The sequence below is a fragment of the Thunnus maccoyii genome, chromosome 16 (assembly GCF_910596095.1).
Source record: "Thunnus maccoyii chromosome 16, fThuMac1.1, whole genome shotgun sequence".
Lineage (NCBI taxonomy): Eukaryota > Metazoa > Chordata > Actinopteri > Scombriformes > Scombridae > Thunnus > Thunnus maccoyii.
Genome location: NC_056548.1, coordinates 70998 through 93081, shown reverse-complemented (window position 1 = coordinate 93081; position 22084 = coordinate 70998). Strand labels below are relative to the sequence as shown.

General features: G+C 46.2%; 2 protein-coding genes across 9 annotated transcripts in view; one reads left to right on the top strand and one right to left on the bottom strand.

Annotated features, from left to right (window-relative positions):
- The first annotated feature begins 278 nt into the window (after positions 1 to 278).
- ankrd9 (ankyrin repeat domain 9) lies at positions 279 to 1685 on the top strand. Its single transcript, XM_042388398.1, has one exon. It carries the CDS (start codon positions 528 to 530, stop codon positions 1356 to 1358), a length of 831 nt encoding a protein of 276 aa, XP_042244332.1. The 5' UTR covers positions 279 to 527; the 3' UTR covers positions 1359 to 1685.
- Positions 1686 to 1837: 152 nt separating this feature from the next.
- Positions 1838 to 22084, bottom strand: part of tecpr2 (tectonin beta-propeller repeat containing 2) — a 35848-nt gene continuing 15601 nt past the window's right edge. For 7 of the 8 annotated variants that reach the window (XM_042388392.1, XM_042388396.1, XM_042388390.1 and 4 more), the window contains 16 exons: positions 21857 to 22046; positions 21506 to 21761; positions 18870 to 19109; positions 18729 to 18796; positions 18522 to 18637; positions 18197 to 18370; positions 17872 to 18052; positions 17523 to 17664; positions 13253 to 13478; positions 13053 to 13142; positions 12871 to 12968; positions 12647 to 12782; positions 9137 to 9285; positions 8757 to 8898; positions 8297 to 8446; positions 1838 to 2717 (listed from right to left, as the gene is read on the bottom strand). In XM_042388392.1, coding sequence (XP_042244326.1) covers positions 2566 to 2717; positions 8297 to 8446; positions 8757 to 8898; positions 9137 to 9285; positions 12647 to 12782; positions 12871 to 12968; positions 13053 to 13142; positions 13253 to 13478; positions 17523 to 17664; positions 17872 to 18052; positions 18197 to 18370; positions 18522 to 18637; positions 18729 to 18796; positions 18870 to 19109; positions 21506 to 21761; positions 21857 to 22046 — 2510 coding nt within the window. In that variant the 3' untranslated portion in view covers positions 1838 to 2565. The remainder of the gene's footprint in view (positions 2718 to 8296; positions 8447 to 8756; positions 8899 to 9136; positions 9286 to 12646; positions 12783 to 12870; positions 12969 to 13052; positions 13143 to 13252; positions 13479 to 17522; positions 17665 to 17871; positions 18053 to 18196; positions 18371 to 18521; positions 18638 to 18728; positions 18797 to 18869; positions 19110 to 21505; positions 21762 to 21856; positions 22047 to 22084) is intronic. The other variant, XM_042388393.1, reaches the window with a different exon arrangement.

Here is a 22084-nt window from a genome sequence, read left to right as displayed (position 1 = left end):
TTACTGTCTTCATTATAGAAACGGCAGGACTCCAAAGGCCGCTATGTTCGCTATGCGCGTAATGCGGGACACTCGATCCACCCCGCCCCGCCCCGCACCGGCCCCCAAAACAAACATCCATACATGGCGCTGAACTGGCCGGGGCGGAGCGGCGGGGCGAAGCGGGAGGAGCGGCAAAAGGAGCAGAAGAAAGCTGCTGTGCAGATCGTCGCAGGAGAGCGGTGCGGTAGAGCGACGAGGCGGCGCGAAAGCGGGGGGGGGGGGGGTTGCAGCTATAAAAGCCTGAAGAATCCGAGGACAGAGGTCTGAGAGACAGACTGAGACTGAACCTGAATCAGACTGAAGGATCCGAGGACGCAGGTCTGAGAGACAGACTGAGACTGAACCTGAATCAGACTGAAGGATCCGAGGACGCAGGTCTGACAGGCTGAGACTCTGAATCTGAACCAGACTGTTCAGAACCTCACCGTGTTTTATTTTGAAGCCTCAGTGTTTTATTTTGAAGTGCTGCAGCTGCAGGTGACGTCATGCCGTGGCTGCTGTCCTCTCAGCTAGAGCGGTTGTCTTCGTCTCCGTCGGAGCGGCAGTGTGAGCGGACGGCGTTCTCCTTCTACTGCGCGGTGCGCGAGCTGCAGCCGGTTTGGCTGCTGGAGGATGCGCGCAGGATGGAGGTGTTCTGCTGGGACGACGGCCGGCCGCGCGCCTTCTCCGCCTCGGAGGCACTGCTGTACGCTGTCGTGCATGACCATCAGGACTACGCACGCTACCTGCTCACCAGGTACTCAGTGAGCGCACTCAGTGCACCCCGCTGCAGCTTCTGTTGCTGCCGGAGTGGCGGAGCACCGCATCTTAACGTGGCGGTGCGCTACAACCGTGTCTCCATCCTCGCCATGATGGTGGAAGCACTGAAGGACTATGACACGGAGAGCGTGCGGCGGGACTACCTGGACAGCTGCGGTGGCTGCGCACATGTGGCGGATGCAGGAAAGACAGCATTGCAGCTGGCAGTGGAACTGTCGCGGCCGGACTGCCTGCTGCTGCTGCTGGTTCACGGCGCGCCGCCACACGGCCTTGATATGGCGCTGCAGCGACTCGACTTGTCCGCCGCGGGGGAACGGCGTGACGCTCAGCGATGCCTGGACTTCCTGCTGCTCTTCCTGCCTGAAGCACCTGCGCTGCGCCACCTGCAGGACGAGACGCAGCGCTGGCAAAGCCTGCTGGGAAATGAAGTTTTCAGCTGGCTGTGCGGCCTGGCTCCGCCCCCCCTGCTGCTGCAGGCTCTTAGGACTTTGGCCCGGTCTGTCCCAGGTCAGATTTCACACCTGCCCGCCCTCCTGCAGCCGCTCAACTGGCCCTGACACTGCTGTCACCATGGAAACAGACTGTAAACACCTCGGGACTGCTGTGATTGGCCGGTTGGTTAATGACGTTAATACAATGTAAACAAAGACTGACCTGATCACTGATACTCAGGTGAAAACCTTTTATCTCCAGACAATCAATTTAAGGTAAACACTCAGGGTTTAGGACCCTGAGAAGCCAGGTTTCCACCTGACACAGGGATGTAAATATTTACTTTAATTAAAGTTAATGACTTTATTATGTAACTTTTATGATGTTGTGAAAATGCTGATCTGAGTTCTAAATGTGACAAAAACTGTTTAATAAACTGAAGATGAAAATTGTTTAGTTTCGTTTTAAACTTTGTTTGAACAAAAACTCAAAATGTGTGTAGAGCAAACGGGCCACTTTAGACCCTCAGGGGTTCCGTGAGCTGTTGGGTCCGACCCTGACTGTAAAGTAAACCAATAATGATTGATCCTGATCAATAACCTGCTTCAGTGTTTAAAGATGTTTATTAAGTTAATTAATGAAACAACAGGTGAGTTCTTATTGGTCAGCAGCAGAACCAATCAGCTTACAGCAGCATAACATCCTGCTCAGGTTTCCGTGGTAATGCTGTCAGAGTCCATCAGAGTCCACTACAGTCCAGTCCAATCTTTGATCATTACATTGATATTTTTACAGTTTTTGATGGATCAGTTCCAGTGGGCAGGGCTCCAGCTGGTTGCCATGGTAACTGTGAGACAGACAGACAGGTGTGCAACTAACTGAGGCCCACAGGAGGAGAACCAGCGACATGTTGCTTCCACCTGTTGCTCCCCCTGACACACTGAAACGTGGACTGATGTGGACCACTGAGCTAGACTGGTCCCTTTAATCTCCCAGTTAGCTTGAAGCACCTCCGGCTTCCGATAAATAATCAATAAATGAAACCAGTTAGATCCAGTTAAAACCGGTCAGAACCAATTAGAACTGGTTAGAACCATTTTCAGTGAAGGTATCTGTAGTCCATCATCCCTTCAGAATAAAGTGCTCAGTACAAAGTCTCAGTTCACTTAATTTCCCAGCAGACATCTGGGCTCCCTGTGTGTTGGCCATCTTGAAAGTGATGTCACTGCCTAATCAGTGTCGGTCCAGCGGTGTCACTGTGACATCACAGTGTACAGCCAGGTAAATCCAGACAAACACTGAACAGCGGTGACATTGCGGTGATGTCATGGGTTAGATGAGCTCCCATTCGTCATCGGCATCATCCCCGCTGAGAAGGGGGCCGGAGGGGGCGGGCCTACAGGGAGTCTGTGGAAGGAGCTTCGTCAGCCGACGGGACAATCCACCAATCAGAGTCACCGCCCACAACTCATCCTCTGGAGTGACTGCAGAGAGAGAAACACACCTGAGCTTCAGTCATCACACATGGAACCCAGTACAAACCCAGTATAAACACAGTACAAACCCAGCATAAACGCAGTACAAACCCAGTAGAAACACAGTACAAACCCAGTAGAAACACAGTACAAACCCAGTACAAACCCAGTATAAACACAGTACAAACCCAGCATAAACCCAGTATAAACACAGTACAAACCCAGCATAAACGCAGTACAAACCCAGTATAAACCCAGTATAAACCCAGTACAAACCCAGTATAAACCCAGTATAAACCCAGTATAAACACAGTATAAACACAGAACAAACCCAGTATAAACACAGTATAAACCCAGTATAAACCCAGTATAAACCCAGTACAAACCCAGTACAAACCCAGTATAAACACAGTACAAACCCAGTACAAACCCAGTATGAACACAGTATAAACACAGTACAAACCCAGTATAAACACAGTATAAACCCAGTATAAACACAGTACAAACCCAGTATAAACACAGTACAAACCCAGTATAAACCCAGAATAAACCCAGTACAAACCCAGTATAAACCCAGTATAAACCCAGTATAAACCCAGCATAAATCCAGTATAAACACAGTACAAACCCAGCATAAACGCAGTACAAACCCAGTATAAACCCAGTATAAACCCAGTATAAACCCAGTACAAACTCAGTATAAACACAGTACAAACCCAGCATAAACGCAGTACAAACCCAGTATAAACCCAGTATAAACCCAGTACAAACCCAGTATAAACCCAGTATAAACCCAGTATAAACACAGTATAAACACAGTACAAACCCAGTATAAACCCAGTATAAACCCAGTACAAACCCAGTATAAACACAGTACAAACCCAGCATAAACGCAGTACAAACCCAGCATAAACGCAGTACAAACCCAGTATAAACCCAGTATAAACCCAGTACAAACCCAGTACAAACCCAGTATAAACCCAGTATAAACCCAGTATAAACACAGTATAAACACAGTATAAACACAGTACAAACCCAGCATAAACCCAGTATAAACCCAGTACAAACCCAGCATAAACGCAGTACAAACCCAGTATAAACCCAGTATAAACCCAGTACAAACCCAGTATAAACCCAGTATAAACCCAGTATAAACACAGTATAAACACAGTACAAACCCAGTGAAAACACAGTATAAACCCAGCATAAACCCAGTATAAACACAGTATAAACCCAGTATAAACCCAGTATAAACACAGTACAAACCCAGTACAAACCCAGTATAAACCCAGTATAAACCCAGAATAAACCCAGTATAAACACAGTACAAACCCAGTACAAACCCAGTATAAACCCAGTATAAACACAGTATAAACCCAGTATAAACACAGGACAAACCCAGTATAAACACAGTATAAACCCAGTATAAACCCAGTATAAACCCAGTATAAACACAGTACAAACCCAGTACAAACCCAGTATAAACACAGTATAAACACAGTACAAACCCAGTATAAACACAGTATAAACCCAGTATAAACACAGTACAAACCCAGTATAAACACAGTACAAACCCAGTATAAACCCAGAATAAACCCAGTACAAACCCAGTATAAACCCAGTATAAACCCAGTATAAACACAGTACAAACACAGTATAAACACAGTACAAACCCAGTATAAACCCAGAATAAACCCAGTACAAACCCAGTATAAACCCAGAATAAACCCAGTACAAACCCAGTATAAACCCAGTATAAACCCAGAATAAACCCAGTACAAACCCAGTATAAACCCAGAATAAACCCAGTATAAACCCAGTATAAACACAGTACAAACCCAGTATAAACACAGTACAAACCCAGTATAAACCCAGAATAAACCCAGTACAAACCCAGTATAAACCCAGTATAAACCCAGTATAAACACAGTACAAACCCAGTATAAACACAGTACAAACCCAGTATAAACACAGTACAAACCCAGTATAAACCCAGAATAAACCCAGTACAAACACAGTATAAACCCAGTATAAACCCAGTACAAACCCAGTATAAACCCAGTATAAACCCAGAATAAACCCAGTACAAACCCAGTATAAACCCAGTATAAACCCAGTATAAACACAGTACAAACCCAGTATAAACACAGTACAAACCCAGTATAAACACAGTACAAACCCAGTATAAACCCAGAATAAACCCAGTACAAACCCAGTATAAACCCAGTATAAACCCAGTACAAACCCAGTATAAACCCAGTATAAACCCAGTATAAACACAGTACAAACCCAGTATAAACCCAGAATAAACCCAGTACAAACCCAGTATAAACCCAGTATAAACCCAGAATAAACCCAGTACAAACCCAGTATAAACCCAGAATAAACCCAGTATAAACCCAGTATAAACACAGTACAAACCCAGTATAAACACAGTACAAACCCAGTATAAACCCAGAATAAACCCAGTACAAACCCAGTATAAACCCAGTATAAACCCAGTATAAACACAGTACAAACCCAGTATAAACACAGTACAAACCCAGTATAAACACAGTACAAACCCAGTATAAACCCAGAATAAACCCAGTACAAACCCAGTATAAACCCAGTATAAACCCAGTACAAACCCAGTATAAACCCAGTATAAACCCAGTATAAACACAGTACAAACCCAGTATAAACCCAGAATAAACCCAGTACAAACCCAGTATAAACCCAGAATAAACCCAGTACAAACCCAGTATAAACCCAGTATAAACCCAGAATAAACCCAGTACAAACCCAGTATAAACCCAGAATAAACCCAGTATAAACCCAGTATAAACACAGTACAAACCCAGTATAAACACAGTACAAACCCAGTATAAACCCAGAATAAACCCAGTACAAACCCAGTATAGGCCCAGTATAAACCCAGTATAAACCCAGTATAAACACAGTACAAACCCAGTATAAACACAGTACAAACCCAGTATAAACCCAGAATAAACCCAGTACAAACCCAGTATAAACCCAGTATAAACCCAGTACAAACCCAGTATAAACCCAGTATAAACACAGTACAAACCCAGTATAAACCCAGAATAAACCCAGTACAAACCCAGTATAAACCCAGAATAAACCCAGTACAAACCCAGTACAAACCCAGTATAAACCCAGAATAAACCCAGTACAAACCCAGTATAAACCCAGTATAAACCCAGAATAAACCCAGTACAAACCCAGTATAAACCCAGTATAAACACAGTACAAACCCAGTATAAACCCAGAATAAACCCAGTACAAACCCAGTATAAACCCAGAATAAACCCAGTACAAACCCAGTATAAACCCAGTATAAACCCAGAATAAACCCAGTACAAACCCAGTATAAACCCAGTATAAACACAGTACAAACCCAGTATAAACCCAGAATAAACCCAGAACAAACCCAGTATAAACCCAGAATAAACCCAGTACAAACCCAGTAGAAACACAGTACAAACCCAGCATAAACGCAGTACAAACCCAGTATAAACCCAGTATAAACCCAGTATAAACCCAGAATAAACACAGTACAAACCCAGTAGAAACACAGTACAAACCCAGTACAAACCCAGTATAAACACAGTACAAACCCAGCATAAACCCAGCATAAACGCAGTACAAACCCAGCATAAACGCAGTACAAACCCAGTATAAACCCAGTATAAACCCAGTACAAACCCAGAATAAACCCAGTACAAACCCAGTATAAACACAGTATAAACACAGTACAAACCCAGTATAAACACAGTACAAACCCAGTATAAACCCAGAATAAACCCAGTACAAACCCAGAATAAACACAGTACAAACCCAGTATAAACCCAGTATAAACACAGTATAAACCCAGTATAAACACAGTACAAACCCAGTATAAACCCAGTATAAACGCAGTACAAACCCAGAATAAACCCAGTATAAACCCAGTATAAACCCAGTATAAACCCAGAATAAACCCAGTACAAACCCAGTATAAACCCAGAATAAACACAGTACAAACCCAGTATAAACCCAGTATAAACCCAGAATAAACCCAGTACAAACCCAGTATAAACCCAGTATAAACCCAGTATAAACCCAGAATAAACCCAGTACAAACCCTGTATAAACCCAGAATAAACCCAGTACAAACCCAGTATAAACCCAGTATAAACCCAGAATAAACCCAGTACAAACCCAGTATAAACCCAGAATAAACCCAGTATAAACCCAGTACAAACCCAGAATAAACCCAGTACAAACCCAGTATAAACCCAGTATAAACCCAGTATAAACCCAGTACAAACCCAGTACAAACCCAGTATAAACCCAGTATAAACCCAGTATAAACCCAGAATAAACCCAGTACAAACCCAGTATAAACCCAGAATAAACCCAGTATAAACCCAGTATAAACCCAGAATAAACCCAGTACAAACCCAGTATAAACCCAGTATAAACCCAGAATAAACCCAGTACAAACCCAGTATAAACCCAGTATAAACCCAGAATAAACCCAGTACAAACCCAGTATAAACCCAGAATAAACCCAGTATAAACCCAGAATAAACCCAGTACAAACCCAGTACAAACCCAGTATAAACCCAGAATAAACCCAGTATAAACCCAGTATAAACCCAGAATAAACCCAGTACAAACCCAGTATAAACCCAGTATAAACCCAGTATAAACCCAGAATAAACACAGTACAAACCCAGTAGAAACACAGTACAAACCCAGTACAAACCCAGTATAAACACAGTACAAACCCAGCATAAACCCAGTATAAACACAGTACAAACCCAGCATAAACGCAGTACAAACCCAGTATAAACCCAGTATAAACCCAGTATAAACCCAGAATAAACCCAGTACAAACCCAGTATAAACCCAGTATAAACCCAGAATAAACCCAGTACAAACCCAGTATAAACACAGTACAAACCCAGCATAAACGCAGTACAAACCCAGTATAAACCCAGTATAAACCCAGCATAAACGCAGTACAAACCCAGTATAAACCCAGTATAAACCCAGTATAAACCCAGAATAAACCCAGTACAAACCCAGTATAAACCCAGTATAAACCCAGAATAAACCCAGTACAAACCCAGTATAAACACAGTACAAACCCAGCATAAACGCAGTACAAACCCAGTATAAACCCAGTATAAACCCAGTATAAACCCAGAATAAACCCAGTATAAACGCAGTATAAACCCAGAATAAACCCAGTACAAACCCAGTATAAACACAGTACAAACCCAGTATAAACCCAGTACAAACCCAGTATAAACACAGTATAAACACAGTACAAACCCAGTATAAACCCAGAATAAACCCAGTACAAACCCAGTATAAACCCAGAATAAACCCAGTACAAACCCAGAATAAACCCAGTACAAACCCCAGTATAAACCCAGTACAAACCCAGTATAAACCCAGAATAAACCCAGTATAAACCCAGAATAAACCCAGTACAAACCCAGAATGAACACAGTACAAACCCAGCATAAATGCAGTACAAACCCAGTATAAACCCAGAATGAACCTAGTATGAACCCAGTGTGAACCAGTCTCACCAGTTAACCAGTTGGCGTTTCCGGGGATCTTCTTCCAGTAATCTCCTGCTGGGTTTCTGTCAGAGACACCGTAACGTCGAGCCAGATCTCCGTTTACACACCGAACCCAAACTGTCCGACAGCTGAGGACCAGCTGACTCACCGCCAGGCCTGCAGATAGACAGGTGTAGACAGGTGTAGAGAGCAGACAGACAGATGTAGAGAGCAGACAGACAGGTGTAGACAGGTGTAGAGAGCAGACAGACAGGTATAGACAGGTGTAGACAGGTGTAGAGAGCAGACAGACAGGTGTAGACAGGTGTAGAGAGCAGACAGACAGGTGTAGACAGGTGTAGACAGGTGTAGAGAGCAGACAGACAGGTGTAGAGAGCAGACAGACAGGTGTAGAGAGCAGACAGACAGGTGTAGACAGGTGTAGAGAGCAGACAGACAGGTGTAGAGAGCAGACAGACAGGTATACCTGGCACCAGCTCCCAGTCCGTCCCGACAGGCATCTCGTCGCTGAGTCCCGTCCTGACGAACACACTGCCTCTATTGTCCAATGCCCAGAGCAGCCGGTCGTTAGGACTTGTCTGAATACTGACCAGCTGCACTCCTACTGGCTGCAGGGACACATGACATCACACTTACCTGTACAGGTGGGTCTATGTGGTTCAGTGTGTTACCTGTACAAGTAGGTCTATGTGGTTCAGTGTGTTACCTGTACAGGTGGGTCTATGTGGTTCAGTGTGTTACCTGTACAAGTAGGTCTATGTGGTTCAGTGTGTTACCTGTACAGGTGGGTCTATGTGGTTCAGTGTGTTACCTGTACAGGTGGGTCTATGTGGTTCAGTGTGTTACCTGTACAGGTGGGTCTATATGGATCCAGGCCGGCAGCATCATGCTCGGGTTCAGAGGTTGAGTTCCAACTCTGAAGTAAACGACTCCTCGACTGTCGACCGCCCAAACGTTCTGACTGCCGCAGCTCACACTGACCAGACGCACACCTCCTGCAACACAAATAACATGTGACCTGTACACACCTGCAACACACCTGCAGCGCACCTGTAACACACCTGCACACACCTGTAACACACCTGTAACACACCTGTAACACACCCGTAACACACCTGCAGTGCACCTGTAACACACCTACACACACCTGTAACGCACCTGCACACACCTGTAACGCACCTGCACACACCTGTAACACACCTACACCCACCTGCACACACCTGCAGCGCACCTGTAACACACCTGCAACACACCTATAACACACCTGTAACACACCTGCAACGCACCTATAACACACCTGTAACACACCTATAACACACCTGTAACACACCTGTACACACCTGTAACACACCTGTACACACCTATAACACACCTGTAACACACCTGTAACACACCTGTACACACCTGTAACACACCTGTAACACACCTGTAACACACCTGTAACACACCTATAACACACCTGTAACACACCTGTAACACACCTATAACACACCTGTAACACACCTGTACACACCTATAACACACCTGTAACACACCTGTAACACACCTGTACACACCTGTAACACACCTGTAACACACCTGTAACACACCTGTACACACCTATAACACACCTGTAACACACCTGTAACACACCTATAACACACCTGCAATGCACCTGTAACACACCTGTACACAACTGCACTCACTGACGCTGGAACATCTCTGAGGACCAGTGGAAGCCCCAGAAACCACTAGAACCCCCTCTTGGACTAACAGAATCTCTTCACCTGAGGAACCAATGAAACCTCTCCAAGGTCTACTGGAGCCCCCCTTACAGACCAATAACACCTCCTCAGAACCTGCAGAACCTGCAGAAGCCCCTAAAGGCCCAGACAACATCGTCCAGGACAACTGAAACAAAGTTTTTCTTCATATTTCCACCTTGATGTAAATTTCATGTGTTACAGATGGTGAAGGTCACGTTCTCACTGCTGCCTGATGTTTATTTGTGTCCAGGTGGAATGTGAGCAGGATCAGGTGACCCATCCTGTTTCAGAGCAGATTCTGGGTCAGAGCTTACTGACAAACCCCCGCTGACCTTTGACATCTGCTAGCCTCCCCAGTGAGCTGTTGCAGCTGTCTGTATTTAAACAAATATTCTAAAAATATTCCTCCAACTACGGACAAACATCCAAACAATCTCAAAACAAACTAAATTTAATGAAACTAATGTTATGATGTTAATGCACATACAGCTGTGCTTGAAAGTTTGTAAACACTTTAGAATTTTCTCTATTTCTGCATAAATATGATCTAAAACGTGATCAGATTTTCACAGAAGCTCCTAAAACTAGATAAACTCACATCATTTAAACAAATAAGACAAAATCTTTAGACTTGTGCATTTATTTATTGAGGAAAATTATCCAATCTTACATACTAGTGGGAGGCAAAAGTATGTGAACCTTTGCTTTCAGTAACTGGTGTGATGCAGCAATAACTTCAACTAAATGTTTCTGCAGATCAGCTTGGAGGAGTTTTAGCCCGTTGGACCTGACAGTACAGTGTCAGCTCAGGGATGTTGGTGGGATTACGGTCACGACTGAACATGAACTTTCATCTGCTTTAACCTTCTTTGGTTGAATGATGTGTTTCAGGTCGCCATCTTGCTACATGACCTACTTTCTGTTGAGCTTCAGTTCACAGACAGATACCTCAACATTTTCCTGTAGAATTTTCTCACATAAATATGTAAGATTGGATCATTTTCCTCAATTAATAAATTAATAAGTTTAATGTTTTTGTCTCGTTTGTCTAATTGATGTGTCTTTATCTAGTTTTAGGACTCATATGAAAATCTGATCATGTTTTAGGTCACATTTATGCAGAAATAGAGATAATTCTAAAGAGTTCACAAACTTTCAATCATTATTGTATACAGTGTTTTTCTGTCTTAATGGACAAAGCACTTCACTCTCATTCACACACCAATGGTGGCAGAGCAATGGCCTGACCATTGGGGGGTTCAACTTTGGGTTCAGTGTCTTGCTGAAGGGGATCCGGGGATCACACCGCCAACCCTGCACTTTGTGCTTCTGATGAGTCTGATCAGCAGCTTTGTGGGTTTCATTGATGGTGAGGAATGTTCTGTGTTTGCCGTTTCATTTAATTTGTTCTCTTGTTCTCTGTTTCTGCAGCAGGTCTGAACCTGAAACACTGTAAACATCATCTCATGTGATTCATGTGGTTTGTTTAAAGCTGTTTGTGATGCCAGTGAGTACTGACATTTATCATCTGTAGAGTCACATGACTGTAATGAAACTTCATGATGTGATGAAGAGAACGTCATGATGTGATGAAGAGTACTTGTAGCAGAGCGTCTGAGGCTCATGTGGATCCCAGAAAAACACCACGACTCATCTGTGTCATCAGAGCGTCGTAAATACAGACAGTCATGTGGCCTGTGATAGTGAGAAGGAACTAAAAACAGATCTGCCCTTCTGTCAGGTTACAGTATGACGCACACACACACACACACACACACACACACACACACACACACACACACACACACACACACACACACACACACACACACTCCATGTTGACCTCTGACATCTCTGGACCTGAATTACAGACCTGTTACACAACGTCCTCCTGTCAAAGTGATGGAGAAACACAGCTGTGAGGGAGTGTGTGTGTGTGTGTGTGTGTGTGTGTGTGTGTGTGTGTGTGTGTGTGTGAGTGTGTGTGTGTGTGTGTGTGTGTGTGTGTGAGTGTGTGTGTGTGTGTGTGTGTGTGTGTGTGTGTGTGTGTGTGTGTGAGTGTGTGTGTGTGAGTGTGTGTGTGTGTGTGTGTGTGTGTGTGTGTGTGTGTGTGAGTGTGTGTGTGTGTGTGTGTGTGTGTGTGTGTGTGTGTGTGTGTGTTTGTGTGTGTGTGTGTGAGTGTGTGTGTGTGAGTGTGTGAGTGTGTGTGTGTGTGTGTGTGTGTGTGTGTGTGTGTGTGTGTTGTGTGTGAGTGTGTGTGTGTGTGTTTGTGTGTGTGTGTGTTTGTGTGTGTGTGTGTGTGTGTGTGTGTTTGTGTGTGAGTGTAGTCAGTTTCAGTGTTTTTCTTTATTTCTACATCTTTATACTTTATTACTGTGATGTAAATATCAGAAGTGCTGCTGTTCATTCCAGGTGTATTCATTCATTCATTCATTCATTCATTCATTCATGTGATAATCATGTTACTATGACAACACACTCAGCAGCAGATTAACTGAGTAGAAACTACTTGATGTTATTATGGGATTAAATGAGCAGATCTAGTTACACAGGTAATCACCAGTTTACTTGCTGATTCCACCCACCTGTCCCCCTCCACCCAGGTACATACCTAGCTGACTGAGGTCGAGTTGCGTCCAGTGGAGGCCGGTGGGACAGGACGCAGACAGAGTGCGAATACTGACTCGGCCATGTGAGTCCAAACCCCACAAAGCGTCACGACAGGCGGACAGGTGAGTCAGCTCCACCTGATCGCACAGGTAGAACACAGCAGAACATTAGCAGAACACAGACTGAGTACAGACCAGTAGAATCAGAGCGAGACAGGTGTCTTACTTCAGGTGGTAGGGGGACGGAGGAGGGGCGGAGCTCTCCATCCTGATCCCAAACACAGAACAGATCCTTCCTGCTCTGAGCCAGCCACAGAAACGTACCTGCAACACATTTAACACACAGGAAAACTGGTGTCCAGGTGTGTCCAGGTATGTGTAGTGCCCAGCTGTGTCCAGGTATGTTACCTTCTCTGTGAGGCACAGCTGAAGATGTGATGAAGGTCCACCTGGTGGCTGAGACGGTTCCTCTTGGAACAACGTTCTGCCAGAAAGTTCCTGAAGGACCCAAACACAAAGAGCAGAAACTGAAACTAGAAACTGGATTCTACTGTGCGGCTCTGCTGTTCTGTTCTGTACTGGACTCTGCTGTACCAGTCTGTACTGACCCACGAGGCTGCCCCGGGCCAGGTGCAGCTGGTTGCGTCCTGATGCCACCCAGACACCGCTGCTGTTGGCGCTGACCAGGCTCGGCTGACACTGCGAGTACTGCGACAGGAATGCCACCACGCGCTCCACCGGAGCCCTGGTTACCGTGGCAACGCTCTGCGTGGCCTGCAGCAGCGTCTGGAACAGACTGCCCTGATCAAACACCACGTAGTCTGAAATACTGATCTGAGAAGCAGATATGTAAGCAGATAACAGGTGAGGAGAGAAACAAGAGGAGAGAGAAAGAGACAGAGAGAAAAAGTCGATCAAACTGGTCCAAAACTGAAGGTCACACACCAGAGCTACAGGACAGGTGAGGGTTACAGGTGAATAAAGCTACAGGACAGGTGAGGGTTACAGGTGAATAAAGCTACAGGACAGGTGAGGGTTACAGGTGAGTAAAGCTACAGGACAGGTGAGGGTTACAGGTGAATAAAGCTAGAGGACAGGTGAGGGTTACAGGTGAGTAAAGCTAGAGAACAGGTGAGGGTTACAGGTGAATAAAGCTAGAGGACAGGTGAGGGTTACAGGTGAGTAAAGCTAGAGGACAGGTGAGGGTTACAGGTGAGTAAAGCTAGAGGACAGGTGAGGGTTACAGGTGAATAAAGCTACAGGACAGGTGAGGGTTACAGGTGAATAAAGCTACAGGACAGGTGAGGGTTACAGGTGAGTAAAGCTAGAGGACAGGTGAGGGTTACAGGTGAATAAAGCTACAGGACAGGTGAGGGTTTCAGGTGAGTAAAGCTAGAGGACAGGTGAGGGTTACAGGTGAATAAAGCTACAGGACAGGTGAGGGTTACAGGTGAATAAAGCTACAGGACAGGTGAGGGTTTCAGGTGAGTAAAGCTACAGGACAGGTTAGGGTTACAGGTGAGTAAAGCTACAGGACAGGTGAGGGTTTCAGGTGAGTAAAGCTAGAGGACAGGTGAGGGTTTCAGGTGAGTAAAGCTACAGGACAGGTGAGGGTTACAGGTGAGTAAAGCTAGAGGACAGGTGAGGGTTACAGGTGAGTAAAGCTACAGGACAGGTGAGGGTTTCAGGTGAGTAAAGCTAGAGGACAGGTGAGGGTTTCAGGTGAGTAAAGCTACAGGACAGGTGAGGGTTACAGGTGAGTAAAGCTAGAGGACAGGTGAGGGTTACAGGTGAATAAAGCTACAGGACAGGTGAGGATTACAGGTGAGTAAAGCTAGAGGACAGGTGAGGGTTACAGGTGAATAAAGCTAGAGGACAGGTGAGGGTTACAGGTGAATAAAGCTAGAGGACAGGTGAGGGTTACAGGTGACTAAAGCTACAGGACAGGTGAGGGTTACAGGTGAATAAAGCTACAGGACAGGTGAGGGTTACAGGTGAGTAAAGCTAGAGGACAGGTGAGGGTTACAGGTGAATAAAGCTACAGGACAGGTGAGGGTTTCAGGTGAGTAAAGCTAGAGGACAGGTGAGGGTTACAGGTGAGTAAAGCTACAGGACAGGTGAGGGTTTCAGGTGAGTAAAGCTAGAGGACAGGTGAGGGTTTCAGGTGAGTAAAGCTACAGGACAGGTGAGGGTTACAGGTGAGTAAAGCTAGAGGACAGGTGAGGGTTACAGGTGAATAAAGCTACAGGACAGGTGAGGATTACAGGTGAGTAAAGCTAGAGGACAGGTGAGGGTTACAGGTGAATAAAGCTAGAGGACAGGTGAGGGTTACAGGTGACTAAAGCTACAGGACAGGTGAGGGTTACAGGTGAATAAAGCTACAGGACAGGTGAGGGTTTCAGGTGAGTAAAGCTACAGGACAGGTGAGGGTTACAGGTGAATAAAGCTAGAGGACAGGTGAGGGTTTCAGGTGAGTAAAGCTAGAGGACAGGTGAGGGTTACAGGTGAGTAAAGCTACAGGACAGGTGAGGGTTTCAGGTGAGTAAAGCTAGAGGACAGGTGAGGGTTTCAGGTGAGTAAAGCTACAGGACAGGTGAGGGTTACAGGTGAGTAAAGCTAGAGGACAGGTGAGGGTTACAGGTGAATAAAGCTACAGGACAGGTGAGGATTACAGGTGAGTAAAGCTAGAGAACAGGTGAGGGTTACAGGTGAATAAAGCTAGAGGACAGGTGAGGGTTACAGGTGACTAAAGCTACAGGACAGGTGAGGGTTACAGGTGAATAAAGCTACAGGACAGGTGAGGGTTTCAGGTGAGTAAAGCTAGAGGACAGGTGAGGGTTACAGGTGAATAAAGCTACAGGACAGGTGAGGGTTTCAGGTGAGTAAAGCTACAGGACAGGTGAGGGTTTCAGGTGAATAAAGCTAGAGGACAGGTGAGGGTTACAGGTGAGTAAAGCTACAGGACAGGTGAGGGTTTCAGGTGAGTAAAGCTGGAGGACAGGTGAGGGTTTCAGGTGAATAAAGCTAGAGGACAGGTGAGGGTTACAGGTGAGTAAAGCTACAGGACAGGTGGTGGTTACAGGTGAGTAAAGCTACAGGACAGGTGGTGGTTACAGGTGAGTAAAGCTAGAGGACAGGTGAGGGTTTCAGGTGAGTAAAGCTACAGGACAGGTGGTGGTTACAGGTGAATAAAGCTAGAGGACAGGTGAGGGTTTTCAGGTGAGTAAAGCTAGAGGACAGGTGAGGGTTACAGGTGAATAAAGCTACAGGACAGGTGAGGGTTACAGGTGAATAAAGCTACAGGACAGGTGAGGGTTTCAGGTGAGTAAAGCTACAGGACAGGTGAGGGTTACAGGTGAATAAAGCTACAGGACAGGTGAGGGTTTCAGGTGAGTAAAGCTAGAGGACAGGTGAGGGTTTCAGGTGAGTAAAGCTACAGGACAGGTGAGGGTTTCAGGTGAATAAAGCTAGAGGACAGGTGAGGGTTACAGGTGAATAAAGCTACAGGACAGGTGAGGGTTTCAGGTGAGTAAAGCTAGAGGACAGGTGAGGGTTTCAGGTGAGTAAAGCTACAGGACAGGTGAGGGTTTCAGGTGAATAAAGCTAGAGGACAGGTGAGGGTTACAGGTGAATAAAGCTACAGGAGGACAGGTGAGGGTTACAGGTGAATAAAGCTACAGGACAGGTGAGGGTTTCAGGTGAGTAAAGCTAGAGGACAGGTGAGGGTTACAGGTGAGTAAAGCTACAGGACAGGTGAGGGTTACAGGTGAATAAAGCTACAGGACAGGTGAGGGTTTCAGGTGAGTAAAGCTACAGGACAGGTGAGGGTTACAGGTGAATAAAGCTACAGGACAGGTGAGGGTTTCAGGTGAGTAAAGCTACAGGACAGGTGAGGGTTTCAGGTGAATAAAGCTAGAGGACAGGTGAGGGTTACAGGTGAGTAAAGCTACAGGACAGGTGAGGGTTTCAGGTGAGTAAAGCTGGAGGACAGGTGAGGGTTTCAGGTGAATAAAGCTAGAGGACAGGTGAGGGTTACAGGTGAGTAAAGCTACAGGACAGGTGGTGGTTACAGGTGAGTAAAGCTACAGGACAGGTGGTGGTTACAGGTGAGTAAAGCTAGAGGACAGGTGAGGGTTTCAGGTGAGTAAAGCTACAGGACAGGTGGTGGTTACAGGTGAATAAAGCTAGAGGACAGGTGAGGGTTTCAGGTGAGTAAAGCTAGAGGACAGGTGAGGGTTACAGGTGAGTAAAGCTAGAGGACTGGTGGTGGTTACAGGTGAGTAAAGCTACAGGACAGGTGGTGGTTACAGGTGAGTACAGCTAACGGGCAGGTGAGGGTTACAGAATCCTAAGCCTCCATATTTGGCTCCAGTCCCCCTGTAGACATCGCAATATAGGTTTTATAGACAAGTTTAACTTGTTTTGGAGCCGTCGGGCCCTATTCAGGCCCTGTAGAGTTCACCCCAACAGGCTGGGTAGCCGCATGCTAGCGGCTAACTTGCAGCATGCTGTGCAGTCCTCATCACGTCACTGACTGTTTACTACCCACACACACTCTTCCTCTCTGGTCTCACAGGCCGCTGTTTCCTGCTCTAGCCCCCCCTACTGTCCTCCTTCAGCATCCATACCCACTGCACTGACATCAGATCCAGTTTCTGTCTTATATACTGGGTCTCTATCTCCTTCCATCTCAGTGCCTGTAACCCTCCCCATTCCTGTTGTGACCAGCAAAAGACCAAACATGGTGCTTCCAATTTGGACCACCATCTGATTTGGACTCAGCAAGTACTGTAAACCTAGCTCTGTTCAACGTTAGATCTCTAGCAAACAAATCATTTTTAATTAATGATCTCATAATTAATTATAAGCTTGATTTACCTGCCACCAGTGATCGTCATCTCCATGCGGTCTGGATGAACAGATTCCGGTTCTGAACCAGAGGCTGCCACTGGCATCCAGCGCCCAGGCCGTCCCACCGTCTCCCAGGGCGACGCACATCAGATCCAAACCCTGAGCCTCGCTGTGACACGCACACGCAACACACACATACAACACACACACACCGTTAGAATCAGCACTAACACCACCTGAAAATCCGTGTTTGTGCAGCAGCTTCATTGATGTGTTCATGAACACACTCATATAATTCCTTACTAAACTACTACACACAGTACTACTGTAGCTGTCTGTATATTGTAGTACAGTAGTAGCAGTACTCCAGTAGTACCTGACAGTGTCGTATTTCCAGCCGTCTCCCTCACTGCAGTAGCTGTTCAGTCCTTCTCTGTAGAATAAAGCTTTGTGTTCGCTCAGAGCCCAGACCACGCCTCCTCTCACACACACCTGGCTGAACACGCAGGGTGTGTCCACCTTCACTGAGCGTGCACACGGACGCTCAACACTCAGACCTGAAAGAGACACACAAACTGTTACCATGGCAACCACCATCTTACCTGTCTCTACACAAAGGTGCTGGTGTCACACATAAGCAGTACAATTACTTTAACATACTATAGTTTGGACTGGTTTGGACCAGGAGGTGTGTCAGTTACCTGTCTGCAGGTACAGGTCTCCATTGGTCCTGATGATCCAGGCCGAGTCGTCACTCAGAGCTACGAAAGCGGTTTGTTCCACAGCTTTGTACCAGTGACGCTTTCCTTTCACCGACACCTTAGCACATGCAAACGCCGTCATGCTCTTCTGCTCCACCTTCCACAGCAGGTTACCTGTTAGATAGTAACAGTTAGCATCCAGCTGACACTACCTACACCTGTACACCTGACAATCTGATCCACCTTCTACAGCAGGCTGGAATTACAAATGACTGCTCTTAGTGAACGGACTGAGGATCCATCCTTTGTGATGTCAGCAGCTCACCTGAAGGTGAGAGGGCCATCTGGTGGACATTATCCTCAAAACGCTGCCAGTTGAGGCCAGTTTCAGGAAGAACGCTACAGAACAGTCCTCCTTTAAAGTCCAGGCACCACACATACCTGCAACACACAGATCACCTGTCTGTTACCTGTCCACAGTCCTCCTCTGAAGTCCAGACACCACACCTACCTGCGACACCTGAACACACACCTTTCCGTCACCTGCAGGCTCAGTATTCCACATCCTGGTCCAGAATATCCCATCCAGCTTTCTGCCAACTAGGAAGAGATAAGAAAAAATATATTAAATCCTGCTGACAATCTCACCTGGTCAGGTTTGTGTCTGTCTCACCTGGTCAGGTTTGTGTCTGTCTCTGTCTTGAGCTTCCTGGTCCGTCTGTCTGTCTGTGGTCTTCTCTGTCTGATTGGATGGACAGCTGCGGGTATCGGCTCCGCTGCCAGCAGGGGGCAGACTGTGGCAGTAGATGTCTCCCTCTTCATCACTGGACATACTGGGCTTTCTGTCCAGACTGGACACAGTGGAGTAAAACATCTGGTCAGCCAGACCAGCAGGGGGCGCCAAGTCATCCTCCTACACAGAAACACAGGAGAATGCTTTTGACTAGAGGCAAAAGTCATCACAGACTGCAAGTACATCCCTCTCAAACCACTGAAAGTCTTTTATTCAAACATAAATTGAGACTGTAGAAGTGCCCGGTGATTCTGAGGTTCAGGCACAAACCATGACCTGCAAAGATGAAGTGACTAGTTACAGAGATAGAGGGACTAGTTATAGAGGTAGAGGGACTAGTTATAGAGGTAGAGGGACTAGTTACAGAGGTAGAGGGACTAGTTATAGAGGTAGAGGGACTAGTTGCACAGGTAGAGGGACTAGTTATAGAGGTAGAGGGACTAGTTACAGAGGTAGAGGGACTAGTTATAGAGGTAGAGGGACTAGTTGCACAGGTAGATGGACTAGTTATAGAGATAGAGGGACTAGTTATAGAGGTAGAGGGACTAGTTATAGAGGTAGAGGGACTAGTTACAGATGTAGAGGGACTAGTTATAGAGGTAGAGGGACTAGTTACAGAGGTAGAGGGACTAGTTACAGAGGTAGAGGGACTGGTTATAGAGGTAGAGGGACTAGTTATAGAGGTAGAGGGACTAGTTGCACAGGTAGAGGGACTAGTTATAGAGGTAGAGGGACTAGTTACAGAGGTAGAGGGACTGGTTATAGAGGTAGAGGGACTGGTTATAGAGATAGAGGGACTAGTTATAGAGGTAGAGGGACTAGTTATAGAGGTAGAGGGACTAGTTACAGAGGTAGAGGGACTGGTTATAGAGGTAGAGGGACTAGTTATAGAGGTAGAGGGACTAGTTGCACAGGTAGAGGGACTAGTTATAGAGGCAGAGGGACTAGTTACAGAGGTAGAGGGACTAGTTGCACAGGTAGAGGGACTAGTTATAGAGGTAGAGGGACTAGTTATAGAGGTAGAGGGACTAGTTGCACAGGTAGAGGGACTGGTCATAGAGGTAGAGGGACTAGTTATAGAGGTAGAGGGACTAGTTGCACAGGTAGAGGGACTAGTTACAGAGGTAGGAGGGACTAGTTACAGAGGTAGAGGGACTAGTTGCACAGGTAGAGGGACTAGTTATAGAGGTAGAGGGACTAGTTACAGAGGTAGAGGGACTGGTTATAGAGGTAGAGGGACTAGTTGCACAGGTAGAGGGACTAGTTATAGAGGTAGAGGGACTAGTTGCACAGGTAGAGGGACTAGTTATAGAGATAGAGGGACTAGTTATAGAGGTAGAGGAACTAGTTATAGAGGTAGAGGGACTAGTTACAGATGTAGAGGGACTAGTTATAGAGGTAGAGGGACTAGTTACAGAGGTAGAGGGACTGGTTATAGAGGTAGAGGGACTAGTTATAGAGGTAGAGGGACTAGTTGCACAGGTAGAGGGACTAGTTATAGAGGTAGAGGGACTAGTTGCACAGGTAGAGGGACTAGTTATAGAGATAGAGGGACTAGTTATAGAGGTAGAGGGACTAGTTACAGATGTAGAGGGACTAGTTGCACAGGTAGAGGGACTAGTTATAGAGGTAGAGGGACTGGTTACACAGGTAGAGGGACTAGTTATAGAGGTAGAGGGACTAGTTATAGAGGTAGAGGGACTAGTTACAGAGGTAGAGGGACTGGTTATAGAGGTAGAGGGACTAGTTGCACAGGTAGAGGGACTAGTTATAGAGGTAGAGGGACTAGTTACAGAGGTAGAGGGACTGGTTATAGAGGTAGAGGGACTAGTTACAGAGGTAGAGGGACTGGTTATAGAGGTAGAGGGACTAGTTACAGAGGTAGAGGGACTAGTTGCAGAGGTAGAGGGACTAGTTATAGAGGTAGAGGGACTGGTTATAGAGGTAGAGGGACTAGTTACAGAGGTAGAGGGACTAGTTACAGAGGTAGAGGGACTGGTTATAGAGGTAGAGGGACTAGTTGCACAGGTAGAGGGACTAGTTATAGAGGTAGAGGGACTAGTTACAGAGGTAGAGGGACTGGTTATAGAGGTAGAGGGACTAGTTGCACAGGTAGAGGGACTAGTTATAGAGGTAGAGGGACTAGTTATAGAGGTAGAGGGACTAGTTGCACAGGTAGAGGGACTAGTTACAGAGGTAGAGGGACTGGTTATAGAGGTAGAGGGACTAGTTGCACAGGTAGAGGGACTGGTTATAGAGGTAGAGGGACTAGTTATAGAGGTAGAGGGACTAGTTATAGAGGTAGAGGGACTAGTTACAGAGGTAGAGGGACTAGTTATAGAGGTAGAGGGACTAGTTATAGAGGTAGAGGGACTAGTTACACAGGTAGAGGGACTGGTTACAGAGGTAACAGATTGGAGGACGAACCTACAGTAGCTGCTGTTGCCATGTTTGATGGGACCAGGAGTTCATGTACATAACATATCTTAATAGAGGTATCACCATCATCAACACACCTCCACCTCCTGCTCCTGCTCCTCCGGTCCAATCAGAGGGCTCAGAAACTCGTCCTCCTGCTCCTCCATTGGCTGCTGCTCCTGTCCACCATCCTCTTCAGTGGTGTGCATGTAGGAGAAAGTGCACTCTAGCAGCAGATCCACATCCGGGGTCGGGGGGACAACCTCCGTCTCTGCCCCAGGAACAGATGCCTTCTCTGGGTTCAGCTGGTGTTCCAGGCCCTGGAGGAGCAGGGAGTCTGGAGGGAGGCAGGAGCTGGGACAAGATAATAAAGATGACACAGTCATGTCAGGAGGAAGGAGAAACAAGGACGAGACAGAACAACACTGCTTCAGTCTTCAAGTACTGACCCAGACTGGTTGGAGGAAGACTGGTCCTTGTCCTGTTCTGGAGAGTCCTGGTTCTGAAGGTCCAGACCAATGAAGGAAGCTCTGTCACTCAGTGGAGTTCCACTTCCTCCATCACTACAGCTGCTGTCCTGGACTACAAACATGGAGTCTGAGCAGCTGCTCTCAGAGAGACGTTTCCCACCACCGCTGTCTGAGGACAGACAAGAGGACATGTTAATATCTCTCTCT